This window comes from Cibotium barometz, chromosome 5 (genome assembly GCF_041138505.1).
Source record: "Cibotium barometz isolate CiBa-2024 chromosome 5, ASM4113850v1, whole genome shotgun sequence".
Classification (NCBI taxonomy): Eukaryota; Viridiplantae; Streptophyta; class Polypodiopsida; order Cyatheales; family Cibotiaceae; genus Cibotium; species Cibotium barometz.
This window is the reverse complement of record NC_141050.1, coordinates 21,321,946-21,335,684: the sequence shown is the minus strand read 5'-3', so window position 1 is coordinate 21,335,684 and position 13,739 is coordinate 21,321,946. Positions and strand designations below refer to the sequence as shown.

The window sequence follows — 13,739 nt, the reverse complement described above, 5'->3', positions numbered from 1 at the left end:
TATTGTATACAACTCTTTATCCTGAATTGGGTACTTAGTCTGTGCATTGTTGAGTTTCTTACTCTCGAAGGCCACATGCTTCCCATCTTGGAATAAAGCTGGGCCTACCACAAAATCACTAGCATCAGTCTCAATAATGTAAGGCCTGCTAGGATCTGGTAAGGCTAACATATAAGCATCTCAAACTTTATATTTCAAAGTATCGAAAGTTTCATGTAGCTTCTTATTCCACTCAATCGAACAATTAGACTTCTTATTTTTACCTTTAAGAAGGTTGGTAAAAGACACTGTCAACTTCGAATAATCCTTGATAAATTTTTGAAGAAATACCATGAGACCTAAGAAAGATCTTAACTGCTTGACTGAAGTGGCCATTCCAAAACCTTTTAGATCCTTCCTAAGCCTTCCTAGAACCTCTTTAAGATGATTCTCATGCTCAACCAAAGTTTTAATGTATATCAAAATATCATCTAAGAAAACCACCATGCATTTTCCTAATATATCATTTATCACCTGTTGGAAAGTTTATAGTGCTTTAAGATCTCAAGCTTCTCCATGCTCTGACAATGGCTGCAATAAGAGAGAAAGATGGTGCCCTGATATCAGCCTCTGTGAACAAAAAACGTGTGCTGGGCATCCAGTCTCTCTCGACCCTGGGTGTACATCCGGAAATCTGAGACAAGAAAATATCCTTCCAAGGCTCAGTGCCTGGTAGGAAACCTCTCACCACAAGTTTGCAAAGCAACGCCCTGCACTGAACATCCAGATCGATAATATTCAAGCCCCCCTCTCGTTTGGGCTGAATAACTGTCAGCCAAGCTACCCTGGCACGAGTGTCTGAGGTGCCATCCAAACCCGACCAAAGAAAATTGCAGATCAATCCCCGCAATTGGCCAATGCACGCACGAGAGAAGCACCAACAAGAGGCAATAAACCAAGCTGAGGCAAGCAAAGCTCTGGAAGCTAAATCTAATCTTCTAGAGCTCCAATGGAGGAGCTTCTTCCGGATACTCTAGGTACCGGAGCAAACTATTGTGCAGGAGAAATATCAATCCCAACTTGGCATCCCAAATATCTAGCAATGCATCCTCTGCTGATCCAAGTAAAACCAAGCTCTACACCCCAATCAACTCTCGGTGAATCACTAACCCAAAAACCTTTTTGTACCATACATTCAGTCACCTTTTTGTACCATATAATACAAGAAAACCCTAACATCAACTATCTCTCTCTTCTTTTCTCTCCTATATTAATCATGTTAAATCAGTATCTTATTCTTAATCAAGCTTAGGCCTGTGGATCAGTACAGCAAGGCTTCCGCGCATGCAACATTGGTATCAAAGCATTCAAGTCAACAACTAAGTATAGTCCCAAGGAGGTGCACAGATCCATCAGAAGAATGCAGCTAAGGTAGCATATGGAGTGGTCTGCAACACGCAAAGCTAGAGGAAAGCATTCTCTGGGATATGTACTCAAAATCGGTACATCATTAGCTCTCAGATCAATTCCAAAGGCCTAGCAACAGGCATGATCAGTTCTGGCAGGTGACCCACCACTGTGTTAAGGGAAAGGGATAGAAGGCATGGGGACAACAAGAACAGATGCTCAGTTCTTCAGCAAGACTTGGAAATGGAGATCAGAAGTGGAAGGTGTTCAAACAAAGTGTCAAAGTCAGTAGTAGAAGGTCAAAGTCAAAGTTGGTAATCTACGGAGGAAGGATGACATAGTATCCACCCCGTCGTCAAGTTTAGCAAGAGGAGACGTCATGTGCACACTCGTGCCATGGCTAATCCTCAGTTTGAACAGCATATTCCCTGATTAGGAGTCAGGACAGCATTTAGGACCATCACCATCATCATTAGCATCAGCATCATATTGGAGGCATGGACACCCAACCGGCAGCAGTAAGGCTATCATACAACCGTCAGCAACCATCAAGGTAACCCAAGCATGCAGTTGCCAATACTTGACATATGAAACATCGTCCGATGGTGACCAAACTTTGCAAGCGCACTAGGAGGCTTGAAAAATGTGCACTGGAGGCGCTACTTGACATATGGAACATCGTCCCCCCCCCCCCCCTCCCCTCCCCCCCCCCACATGCTTACAAAATTTGGTCACCATCGAGAATGATGTTTCATATGTCAAGTGTCCCTCTCCTGCATAACCATAATCCATTGTACTCTAGCATGTATGATAACACCACAGCCAATAACATGAGGCAAAAGTCATGCCTGGATACATGGACAAGATGATGGACACATGGAAACAAGGTTCCTAAAATTGGAATTGGAAAAAGCACTCGTCCGGGTCAAAAAGCAAAAGTCAAACTTTGTTGACCAAAAAGCTAAGGGCGCCATTGGAAAGAGCACATCAAACTGAGTCAAAAAGCTATAGCCGCTTTTTCAAAAAGCAGCTCCAAGGGCAAAAAGCAAGGCCCTGAAGTTGTAAAAGCATAAATCAAGAACTTTGACTATTTTTAAAGCAAAAGCAAGGAGTCAAAGCAAAAGCGCGGGAATAAAACAAAAGCTGGGAATAAAGCAAAAGCATGGTAAAAACATTCCCTTAAGTATTTAAAGGACCATGCACCCTCTTGGTGGATCATAGAAGAACTCTTGGAGGTTCATAGAAGATTCGTGAAGAACTCGAAGGAGAGCTTCTGGAGACTTATCATCCTCTCCACCACCTTGCGCCATCACCTACAGCGCCGCCACCTTTAGTTGTGTACCATCAGCTCTGCACCCCTTTCCGTAAGCTGTGCCACCTGCACCTCCATCTGCCGCCTTCCATCTCTGTGCGCCGCCAATCGCCACCAGCCGCCTTTGCTGCTGACCAGTCTTCATGGCCAAACAAAATCAGCCGCCGCCTGCAGCGTTCTGTCCAGCAGCGCCTCCTACAGCACCTGCCTCTGTTCAGCAACACCATCGCCACCTGCAACAGCGTCGCCTCCTACCTGGTTGTGCCTCCACCCTGCTGCTCCAATGCACATGCGCATTCAGCTGCTGCCCGTGTGCACCTTGACGAACCAGGCTGCGCACCTTGAGAGCAGTGCAGCCTCTGTCCAGCAGTACCGCCTGTCACCACTGAAGACGCCACTTCTGCCCATGCATCGCCAGCGCTACTTCTGCCCTGTTAACGTGCTCCTCTGTGCTGCCTCCACTCAGTGTGTCACCAGTGCCATCTCCGCCTTGTAACAGCGCCTGTACCACAGCAGCTCCCTTCTCAGCAGTTCTCTGCTTTGTGCCTCTCTATCGTCTCATTTTGAGCATCGCCTGCACCTTGACCACTGCCTCTGCACTATTCAGAGAACGGTTCCGCCTCTGTCCAGAGAAGAAGCAGCCCTGTATAAGTTTATTATTTTTAAACCTTGTTGGTGCCAGTACCAACCACCAGGTTTAAACCTCACTTAAAAGGATTTACCACTGTCAACTTCCCTGAACCTCTACGTAAAAGGGGACTTCCTTGTGGAGATACACTCCCATCTTCGTGTGAAGCTTTTGGGATTATCTTGCCCGGATTGGATTGAGAACAAACAGCTATTGTGGATATTTGGATACATCAGTTGGATTCATTGGATTTCCATACTAGCCCGGTGTAAGCCTCTTGTGGGTCATCCTCGTGGTGAGCTCGGCATCAGTTATCTTGTGCCTCGACATCGACCTCGGCCCGATATCGACATCGACACCTTTGTTTGATATTGTATTCATTTGTTGTATTGGTCCTGGCTTGGAAAAGCCCGTGGATTGTTCCTGAAATAAATTCCTGAAGAGGGGGCGGGGCCTGTTCCCCGCTCAGAGTGGTGTACCGTGTAAATCCCCTATTCCCATCTTTCTCTCCCCCTTCTCTCTCTCTATCTTTATCTCTCGTACACGTGGTTGCATCGTAGGGAATATTCACACACAAGAAACTCCCAATACCCAACAACAATCCACCAACTCATCATAAATATTTCAGTACTCCCCCTCGATTATTCTTTTACTCCAAGCACAGATGCGAATTCCTCTTACTTGATTTTACAAAGAAATTTTGTCATGAATTTTATTATTTACTTATCAGTTGGACAATACATAAGTTCTATTTCATTACTCTCATACTTTCATGAATGAAATCGTTTTCTCTCTAAAGAAAAACACCAGGTCTTTCGATGTTTCTCAATATTCTTCCAAACCAAATAGCTTCATAGGGAGCTCAGTATTCAGCCTCAATGGATGAATACTAGAGAATAGGGCATTTGATTCATGTATGCTAAGAATTGCTCAAGGGTGAGTGGGACCGCCACCATTATCATCACCCCTTTAGGTCAACTGCTAGGCAGTGCACCAATGCTTTGGCCTTGCACATTGACTTGTCCCCCTCCATCCAAAACTACATTTTCACATTGTCCTTGAGATGATGGATTAGCAATATTGTCCCCCTCCACCCAAAACTACATTTTCACATTGGTCTTGAGATGATGGTCCATGTTGTCCATCCCAAGCTCAAAATACTTGAAGAAAGCTTGAAGAAGGCACGAAATCTCCCACTACAGGCAAGACAATCATGGACAAGAGGGGAGAAGAGCTCCAACCATAATCAGTGGGGTAGAGAAATATTCCCGTTACACATTTTAGGCGGTGGCAAAAGCACATTTGCTTTTTATTTTTTTCAGTGCGATTATCGATTCAGACTTGACCCAAATTAAGGTTACGAAATCCTTTTTTCCCCCTTAAATAGAGATTATCATTTTTGTCTGTTTTTCTTTATTTTAAGTATCGCTTGTGTCTTTTTTTTAATGCATTTGCACTTTTTTTTTGCTTTAGTGGTTACGCCATCTATGGAGTGGGCAACCAGCCCCATGCCTTACAGCCAGACCTTTTGTACGACCAAAAAGCATCTTTCTCCATGCATGAATCAAATGTTCAATTTTCAACAACAATGAAATTCATACCTGAGGATTGTTAAATATTAATAGTGATTAATGCGGGAATAAACAAGTGCTAGGTGGTTGAGTAAACTAGCACTGAATGTAAGCCTTAAATAAAGCAGTTCCAATGTGTGTGAACGACCGCTAGTTTGTATAAGTCTCTTGTGTAGGAGCAGCCTCTTAAAAGACATATGTGGTGGCATCATATTTGGCATATGTGGTGGCATCATACTTAGAATATGTGGTGGAATCTTATTTAGCATATGTGGGTGGCATCACATCTAGCATATGCTTAGAATATGTAATGAGGTCTCTCCTATAAAAAGGACCTCCTTGTATAATGAATTCATGCTTTCCACTACATCTTGTACTCCCACAAATCCCCATAATCTTGTGCTGATCCTCTTGTTCATTATCATCTCTCCCTCTTCTCCTCACTATTGTGTGGCTGCACTCTCTAGGCATTTGCTATCAAGGATGAACCTTACAAACATGAAGTGCTCGAGCGGCTTTGATACCAATTGAATAAGCCCCTTATCTCCCAAGGAGCTTCTACAAGACAAATCACATATACAAACCAGCATAGATATGGTGCGAACGGCTCCATCTGGATCACCCCCACGCTAGAGGCTAGACTAATATTGCAACCATGCAAACCTTGGCATCCCATACCACCACAGCGCACCCATCCATGTGTCTTGCTAGCGCCACAGCCAAAGCCTTCCTTGGGTCTTCATCCCCTAGAAAGGCCTCGCTAGTGGATTGTGAACTTATGAGCCAATAACTCACTTATGCAGGCTTGGGCTAAAAAGTACAATTAATTATAAATATAACTATTATAGCTTTTCATATTAACCCTTGCCAATAACCGCCCTTAAGACTAATTATAGATTTTCACATTAATCAGTCACTTATTCCATATGCATCCCATCTTAGGCCAACCTAGGTATAAACCTAGAATCCAAATTCACTCCAGTCATGTTATGACTTTTGAGGCCATAACTACTTTTTCCCGCAAGAAAAAAGATGTTATTTTTTGCCACAAAAATCAGATTCTCTAAATCATCTTGAAAACTAACCCATAAATCTAGTCTCTTTTTCATGATATCATGTGTTTTTATGCACCACAATTCAAACAATACGCACACGCATAAAAAGCTAAAACATTATGTGTGGCTTTACTTTCTTTTCAAGGAAGAAATTTCAAAATTTTAAAAAGAAAAAAGAACAGAGGTATATCCCACCTTAATTTGATGTACCTCCATGGCAAACGAGCTCTCAAAAAGAAGAGAAGGAAGAAACACAAATAAGATCAAGCTCGGACTAATATCAGACCCTGCACCATTTAAAAAAACCAAAAAAAAAAAGATTTTTTGAACAAGCCAATTCACTCTCATTATTATGCATACTGTGCCAAAAAATGGAGAAGGGATTGATCCTTACAAAGTCTGATACTTTGTCCTAAAGCACCGAGCGTGCTGCTTGTTCCATACTCTGTTTTTTAGAAAATAAAGGTAAGCAAATCAACATTTCAATTTCGTTTGTTGTCTCAAACTCTTGCAGAAACACGGACTCAACTAAATGCCATGAGAGTTAGGTCACTAGAGCAAGGCTATATCATGCAAGCACATATAGCATGCTAGCACAACTAAGGCATCTCAAAGACTCACTGCCAACGAAGGCCCCAATAGCTCTATTGTCACTACAACATGAGATAATTAATGACATGACTGGACTAGGGCTAAACAATATTAAATAAAAAATAACTGGAGTCAGCCCTGAAATAAGCGGAGAGAATGCCATGAGCTACCAGCCAAGGAAGGAAATATATTACTTCCCTCATGCACAAAACTATCCACTAGATTCTAGGTCAAAAATTAAGAAAAAGTCACATAATGGGGTAAGCAAGAGAGAAACCATCATCTCAACATTGCAGCACACATCACCTGGTCAGCAGATGCAAGTCTGGACAATTGTGGGCAGCCAAAAACAATTGGGGCTTTTTCTGGTCTCTTCATGATTTGCACAAATTAGGAGATTTTATGCCTATCAATTGGGTATTTTGACCCTCCCTCTGTGTCAGCCCCAGGGCAGCCTTGTAGGATCCCTGATAGTTTATTCCAACACAGGGTGGTCAAGGATGCCATTAGACTGCTTTGGGATAGAGATTGGACAGATACAGAGGATGTGGCGGAGAGGGTGGGCCAAAACCTTGGTCAAATCGAGCCTGCATTTGCAGGAGATGGCAGAGGCATGCAGGAGGAGTATGCAAGAGGAGGAAAGAGCTATTAGGGGGTCTCTAGCCTCTATCCAGCGACTTCAGCAGCAGTATCCTGGTGTTCCTTCTATCAAGGATGACAAGGTCCGTGCCAGAGCAGCTTTGAGTGCCATACTTGAGAGCAGATCTGAGTTTCAGTTTCGCTCTTCTACCTCATTCTGGGCCCGCAAGGCGGATCGAATGAACAAAGAGTTTGTAAGGACTCATGGACCGCAGCCTTGTCGACATCAACTTAGGGCTTTTGGGCTCAGTCCGTACAGCACCAGATGAGGTTTTGGAGGTGGCCACTAAGTTCTACTCTACCTTGTTCTATGCTGAGGCAGATTCTCCAAAGGTCGAATTCGCTAGACAAAGAGTCTGGAGTTGCACTCCCAAGGTGGTCAAGGAGGAGATGGGTCCTTTCACAAAAATGGAGTTCGCAGCCACTTTTGTATCACAGAGTGCACACACTTGTGCAGGTGCGGATGGTCTCTCTTGAGCCTTCTTTCTCTCCTTTTGGGAGTGACTAGAGAGCCCTCTTCTTTTGGCCTTTCAGAGGATTTTCTACTCTCGCAGGATGTCACAGAGCATGACATCCCGCTCGATTTGTCTCCTTCCTAAAGGGGGTGACAAGCTGGAATTGCGACAGTGGCAACCGATCACTTTATTGTCGACCACCTATAAGGGGTTGGCAAAGTTGATTTAAAACAAACTTCACCCATTCCTCCCAGAACTTATTCATGACACTCAAACAAGCTTTGTCCAAGATAGGAGCATCTTGGACAATATCTTCACCTTCCTTGAGGCCTCCATAATGGGCTCAGCAGAGCAAGCAACCTCTAGCCATTTTATTGTTGGATTTCGAGAAAGCATACGACAAAGTGGACTGGTCTTTCTTGGAGGGCACTCTTGGCAAGCTTGGCTTTCCACAGGAGTGGATTATGGGGGTGTCGGGCCTTTATCGTTGTGCTAGCAGAGTGACTATTGGAGGCCGTATGGGTGATTCTTTTCACTTGCAGCAATCTGTGAGACAAGGATAAGCTCTTGCTCCTTACTTGTTTTTGTTCTTTACCGAGGCCATGAGGTTACCTTGGGATTTACCTCAGGGTCTCCTAGATGCAGAGTATGCCGATGATACAGCTCTGTATGTAGAGGATAATGCGCGGGTCTTGGAGCACGTGCAAGTTGTTCTTGATACTTTTTGCTTGGCAACAAGAGCAAAGATCAACTGGAACAAATCTTCGGGTTTCCTTACCGATCCTCTAGCTTCTCCTACTCGGGGTCAACAGTGGGGATTCACTTGGATTGGTCGCACGCAGACTGCTCGCTATTTAGGTTTCTAGGTTGGCCTTGACATATCGACAGCCCAATTGTTTGTTCCAGTGATCTTCTCTATTAGGAGAAAGTTGGCTTTTTGGAGTTTAGCTAAACTTTCTTTGGCTAGCAGGACCATGGTAGTTAAGCAAGTTCTCTTGGCAATAGCTTGGCAAGCCGCTTCTTGTTGGTGCCTTTCACGCTCTCCCATCTCTCAACTTTGACGGTTGATACGAAATTCTTTGTGGGCTAGCTCAAATGGCACTTTGGATACAAAAGCTAGAGTGCCTTGGCATACAATTATTCTATCAATACAACAAAAGAATGTTTGGCTTATGGATATGTGAATTTGTGTAATCTATTTTGGAAGCACAGATTGCTTTTGTGCCCGGACCTATTTATTGGTATTTGGGTTATTTCTATCGAAGCCCATATGAATCTCTTCCGAACTCATAGCAAATATGCATTTTGGGTAAGTACTTATGTGTATACAAGGAGAAGGGTGAATTGGTTTCAGAGAAACATTTTCAATAGTTGAAAAGCCTAGTATCTATGGTGTACATGATTATCATATGGATTTATGGCTCCATTCACTGGGATGTATTGGATTCATGGAGCACTTGGCAACTCATGGATTGAGGATTTTTCTATGGATTTCTATTGGCGGCTGAAATGCCACTAAAACTATGTGGTAGAAATGTTTATGGAGCACCAAGATATCTATGCTTGTGAGTGATCCTTATCTTATGTTACACACTTGAGCCCACCTCTCCTCCAAGGTGTGATCAAAATACCAACATGGAGTGCAAGTGGTAGAGTGGACATGACACTTGGTTCAAGGTTGGCAAGGGACTTATGTCTATGCCAAAGGGTCATGTGGACATGACACCTAGTTTGTTGCATGCGCGGAACTTGGAAGCCCTGCTAGACTTGATCCTAAGCCCTAAGCCCGATAACAAACAATGATGCAAACTTCAATGATGATTAGACAAAGAGAGAAGAGAGAGAGATGAGATGTGTGTTCAATGTATTATATGGTACAAAAAGATGATGATGTCTGTACAACTTTTGAGGCCTTTGGCCTGACCAAAAGGTTGACTTAGACCTTCTACTGACTACCTATGACCTAATCCCAAAGGGGGATTAGATGCTATGTACAAATGAGAGCTTGGCTATTTATAGGGAGAAGAGGAAAACTCATAATCCAGTCAGTTTTGCCTTTTCAGTCCACAAAACTTCGTCCCAAAAAGTCATCTTTTGTGTCCAAATTGTGCCCAAAATGTGTCCTATACATGGGTGTATGTCTTGGGCACTTCATGAGCCTATCGGGCTACAAAATAGGCTCTAAATCTGCCCTTCAATATCCCCTCAAACGTTGCCCAATACACGACTAATGATAAGGTTATCCATGTCCACAGTGCATCATGTCTACTCCAAGGATCATGTGAACCGACGCCTAGTTGGCAGGAGATTTATGTGTGCATCAAGGGTCATGTGGACATGATGCCTGGTTGGTAGGAGACTTATATATACCTGGATGAATCCAGGAACATGCCCAAATTCACCTTTTAGGAGCGTGCATGTTATATACTCATGGTAGTCGACCCACAAGACTATATAACTATCAAGTCCATTATGCATAGTATGGACTAGATACCACGACATCCCCACTAACGTCATCAGTGCCCAATAGTGGGTGTAGAACTCTGTATCAAGATATGCTCTCACACATGCACTCCACACACACACATAAGAGCATATATTCACACAAAGCCCTTGGTACTGAGTTTCTGTCAAACCTCCGGAGATGCAAGGCAGACTCGGCCATAATGAAGCCTAGCACTAAGGGAAGTAGTTGGCTACCTCTTGCTGCTCCAAGAAATAGCTCCTGAGCCAAGGGTAAATCCGTAGCCTGATGTAGATCTCCGCGTGTGTGGACCTCCTCCCCAATCTAAGTCACTCCAACCTTGGAATCTGACTCGGTCCTTCGTTCCCCCTCCAGTAACATAGAAGAGTCCAAGATCCTTCGTACCCTACAGATACCGCAAGATCCGCAATCCTACGTCTCAATGAGTCTTCAAAGGTGACTACATGAATGAGCTCAACAGCCCCAAGTCCAATCTGGTGTTCAGCAGCCAAATCAATGAACCAACAAGCTTCCGATACAAGGAGGTATCGACCTGCTTAGAAGGATAATTAACCGTAAGTTTGGTGTTCAGGTCCATCGGTGAAGTATTTGGCTTGCAGTTCTCCATCCCAAAGGCCTGTAACAACTCATGAACATACTGTTGTTGAGAAACAAAGAAGCCCCTCTAGGTTTGCCGAATCTCCAATCCCAAAAAGAAATGGAGTAAGCCTAAATCCGTGATCGCAAACTCCTTTGACAAGGCAGCCTTCATCACAGCTATGTGCTCCACATGACCGCCAATGAGAATAAGATCATCCACATAAAGGATAATCAAGGCGACCATACCACGTTCCCGAAAGAGATACAAGTTCAGATCTACAAACTGGTCTCTGGAATCCCTTCGTAGAAAGAAGGAATCAATCTTTTGATTCCAAGCCCTAAGAGCCATACAAGGCCTTCCGTAACCTGTAAACCATCCCTTTTGATCCCGGAACCTCAAAGCCTGGAGGTTGCTCAACATACACCTCCTCCTGCAAGTCACCATTAAGGAATGTAGATTTTACATCCATCTGATACACCAGCCACCGTTGGGAAGAGGCAAGGGCAAGAATTGTCCGAATCGTGGTCATCCTCGCTGTCGGTGCAAAGGTGTCCTCATAGTCAATGCCAGGCCATTGAGCATAGTCCTTAGCCACAAGTTTAGCCTTGTGCTTGTCCAGTCACCCATCAAACGTATATGGTCTTATAGACCCACTTGACACCAATGACTGACCGTTTGACGGCCGCGGACCAACTCCCAAGTGTTATTCTTCTCAATGGCTTCAAGTTCCACTTGCATGGCTTTCCTCCAAGTGTCCTGGGAAAGAGCTTCCTTAACGGAAGTGGGCTCTTTGTCCCGAATGATACGAGACATCAAAGCATAGTTCACCTGTAACAGCTCCTCTGATTGAGTTTTATCACGAACTCTATGCGATCTTCGAGGTCCATCCTCTGTGGTCCACTCGGAGGGATACTCCGTAATACTTGACTCCCGAATGGTGTCCAACAACCACTTTGGTACTCGAACAGAACGCGGAGCCTCCTCCTACTGCTAGGGCTCATCTACAACCTCGGGCACAACCTCTACGACTGAGGCTGGCTAGCTGCAACCATAACTTGGGAATCATCCTCATACTCATATGGTTCTCCAAGAAGTGGTGGCTCATCAACAGTGGAAGCTGAAACATGCTCATCAAAGACAACATCCCTGCTGACAATAATCTCCTTCTGCTCTGGGTCATACAACCTATAGCCTTTGGAAAGAGAGTTATATCCCACAAATACAAGCTTCTGGGACTTCAAGTCAAGCTTCCCCCTTTGCTTCTTTGGAATGTGAACATCACTCCCAAAAACACGGAAATGGGAGACATCTGGTTTCTTGCCAAAACAAGCCTCATATGGAGTCATCTTAGGTACTGAAGTCATCGGAGACCAGTTGAGGGTATAGACAGCCGTAGCCACAGCCTCTCCCCAAAGTGGACGAGGAAGATCACCATGCTCCAGCATCGTCCTTGCCATCTCCACCACAATCCGGTTCTTATGCTCAACTACTCCATTCTCAAAAGACGATCCTGTACTGGCCAGCTCCCGCTTGATGCCATGCTCCACACAGAACCGCACAAAAGCATTAGAAGAGAACTCCCCTCCTTTGTCAACTCGAAGAGTCTTCACCTGCAATCCAGACTCCTTCTCCACCATACCATGCCACTCCTTGAACCGAGCAAAGGCTTGGTCCTTCTAGGAAAGAAAATAACCCCATGTAAACCTACTACAATCATCCACAAGGAACATGAAGTACAAGGAACCTCCCAAAGATGGGATTTGCATAGGTCCACACAAGTCAGTGTGTACCAACTCCAAAGGTTTCAAAGCCCACCTAGTAGCCTGCTTCGGAAAAGACTCCCTGTGCTACTTACCACAAATGCAAAAACTACAGTGTCCCAACTCCAAAGGTTTCGAAGCCCGCCTAGTAGCCTACTTCGGAAAAGACTCCCTGTGCTGCTTACCACAAATGCAAAAACTACAGTGTCCCTGCCTACTGCCAACATCTGGCAAGCCATCCACCATCTGGTCCCGGAAAGCCCGCCGCAGTGCATCCACATTCAAGTGGCCAAAACGGAAATGCCACAAATCACCAAGCTGAGTACCTGTCAGAGAAGAGAGTGCTGAGAGTTTGTAGATCCCATTCTCCACTCCGCCTTCCCAAACAACCTCGTCTATTGCTTTGTCCCGGAGAGCAACAAAATGCTCATTAAACTCCACCCATATGCCAGCCTTGCAAACCTCATACACTGACAAAAGATGAAAACCAAGGGATGGGACATAAAGAACCCGGAAGGAATGCTTCCCCCCTTTGCCATCGAGAATAATCTCCAGCTTGCCCTCACTATGAATCAAGATAGTGGATTTGTCACCAATGAAGATGTGACCCGTCTTCCGCGTCGAAGATCCTGTAATAACTCTAGGGAAGGAGTCGTGCCCGAAGGAGTCGTGCCTGGAAGCACCGCTATCGAGAATCCACTCCCGAGTATCCAGGGCAGTGAGACCAACTGCCTCCCTGCTCAAGGAAGATGAAGCATCTGTGTCCATAATCTCCAATTGCACAAAAGTTAAAGTCTTTGCAGCTACATAGCTAAAGAATCAGCACTTTTCTCGGTACTCCGCTGAGGACACTTCCTCCAATAGTGACCCTTCTAGCCACAATGGTTACAAGTCCGCTCGGCCTTCAAAGCATCACGCTCTGAGTCGGGCTTCTTCTCAGAAGACTTCGCCGGTGAAGAATTCCCTTTGCTCTTGTTGTTGTTGTTGCGGCCTTTCAACCACTGGCCAGTCAAAGCCTCAAAACCTCCGCCCTGTGGAGGGTTCGTAAACCGCTCTTCTTGATCCAAAACCATCGGCACAAGCTCCTTGTGCTAAGCCTCCCACTGGTGATCAAAGAAGAATAGAAAGTTGAATACTGAGGGATGAGATGAGACAGCAAAGTGATGGCCATATCCTCTGAAGATATCTCCTTCCCAGCCTAAAGAACCTCCTGTTGAAGAGCCTAGTGTTTGTTGATGTGCTCCTACATTGTCGAAGACTTTGCAGGATTCATCACT

General features: G+C 44.7%; 1 protein-coding gene across 3 annotated transcripts in view; it reads right to left on the bottom strand.

Moving 5' to 3' along the window:
* Positions 1-13,739, bottom strand: part of SOS1 (sodium proton exchanger, putative (NHX7) (SOS1)) — a 264,488-nt gene that overhangs the window by 226,774 nt on the left and 23,975 nt on the right. For all 3 annotated transcript variants that reach the window (XM_086798112.1, XM_086798111.1, XM_086798113.1), the window contains exons 3-4: positions 6,347-6,397; positions 6,148-6,239 (exon numbers count right to left, since the gene is read on the bottom strand). In XM_086798112.1, the coding sequence (XP_086654238.1) occupies positions 6,148-6,239; positions 6,347-6,397 (143 nt within the window). The remainder of the gene's footprint in view (positions 1-6,147; positions 6,240-6,346; positions 6,398-13,739) is intronic.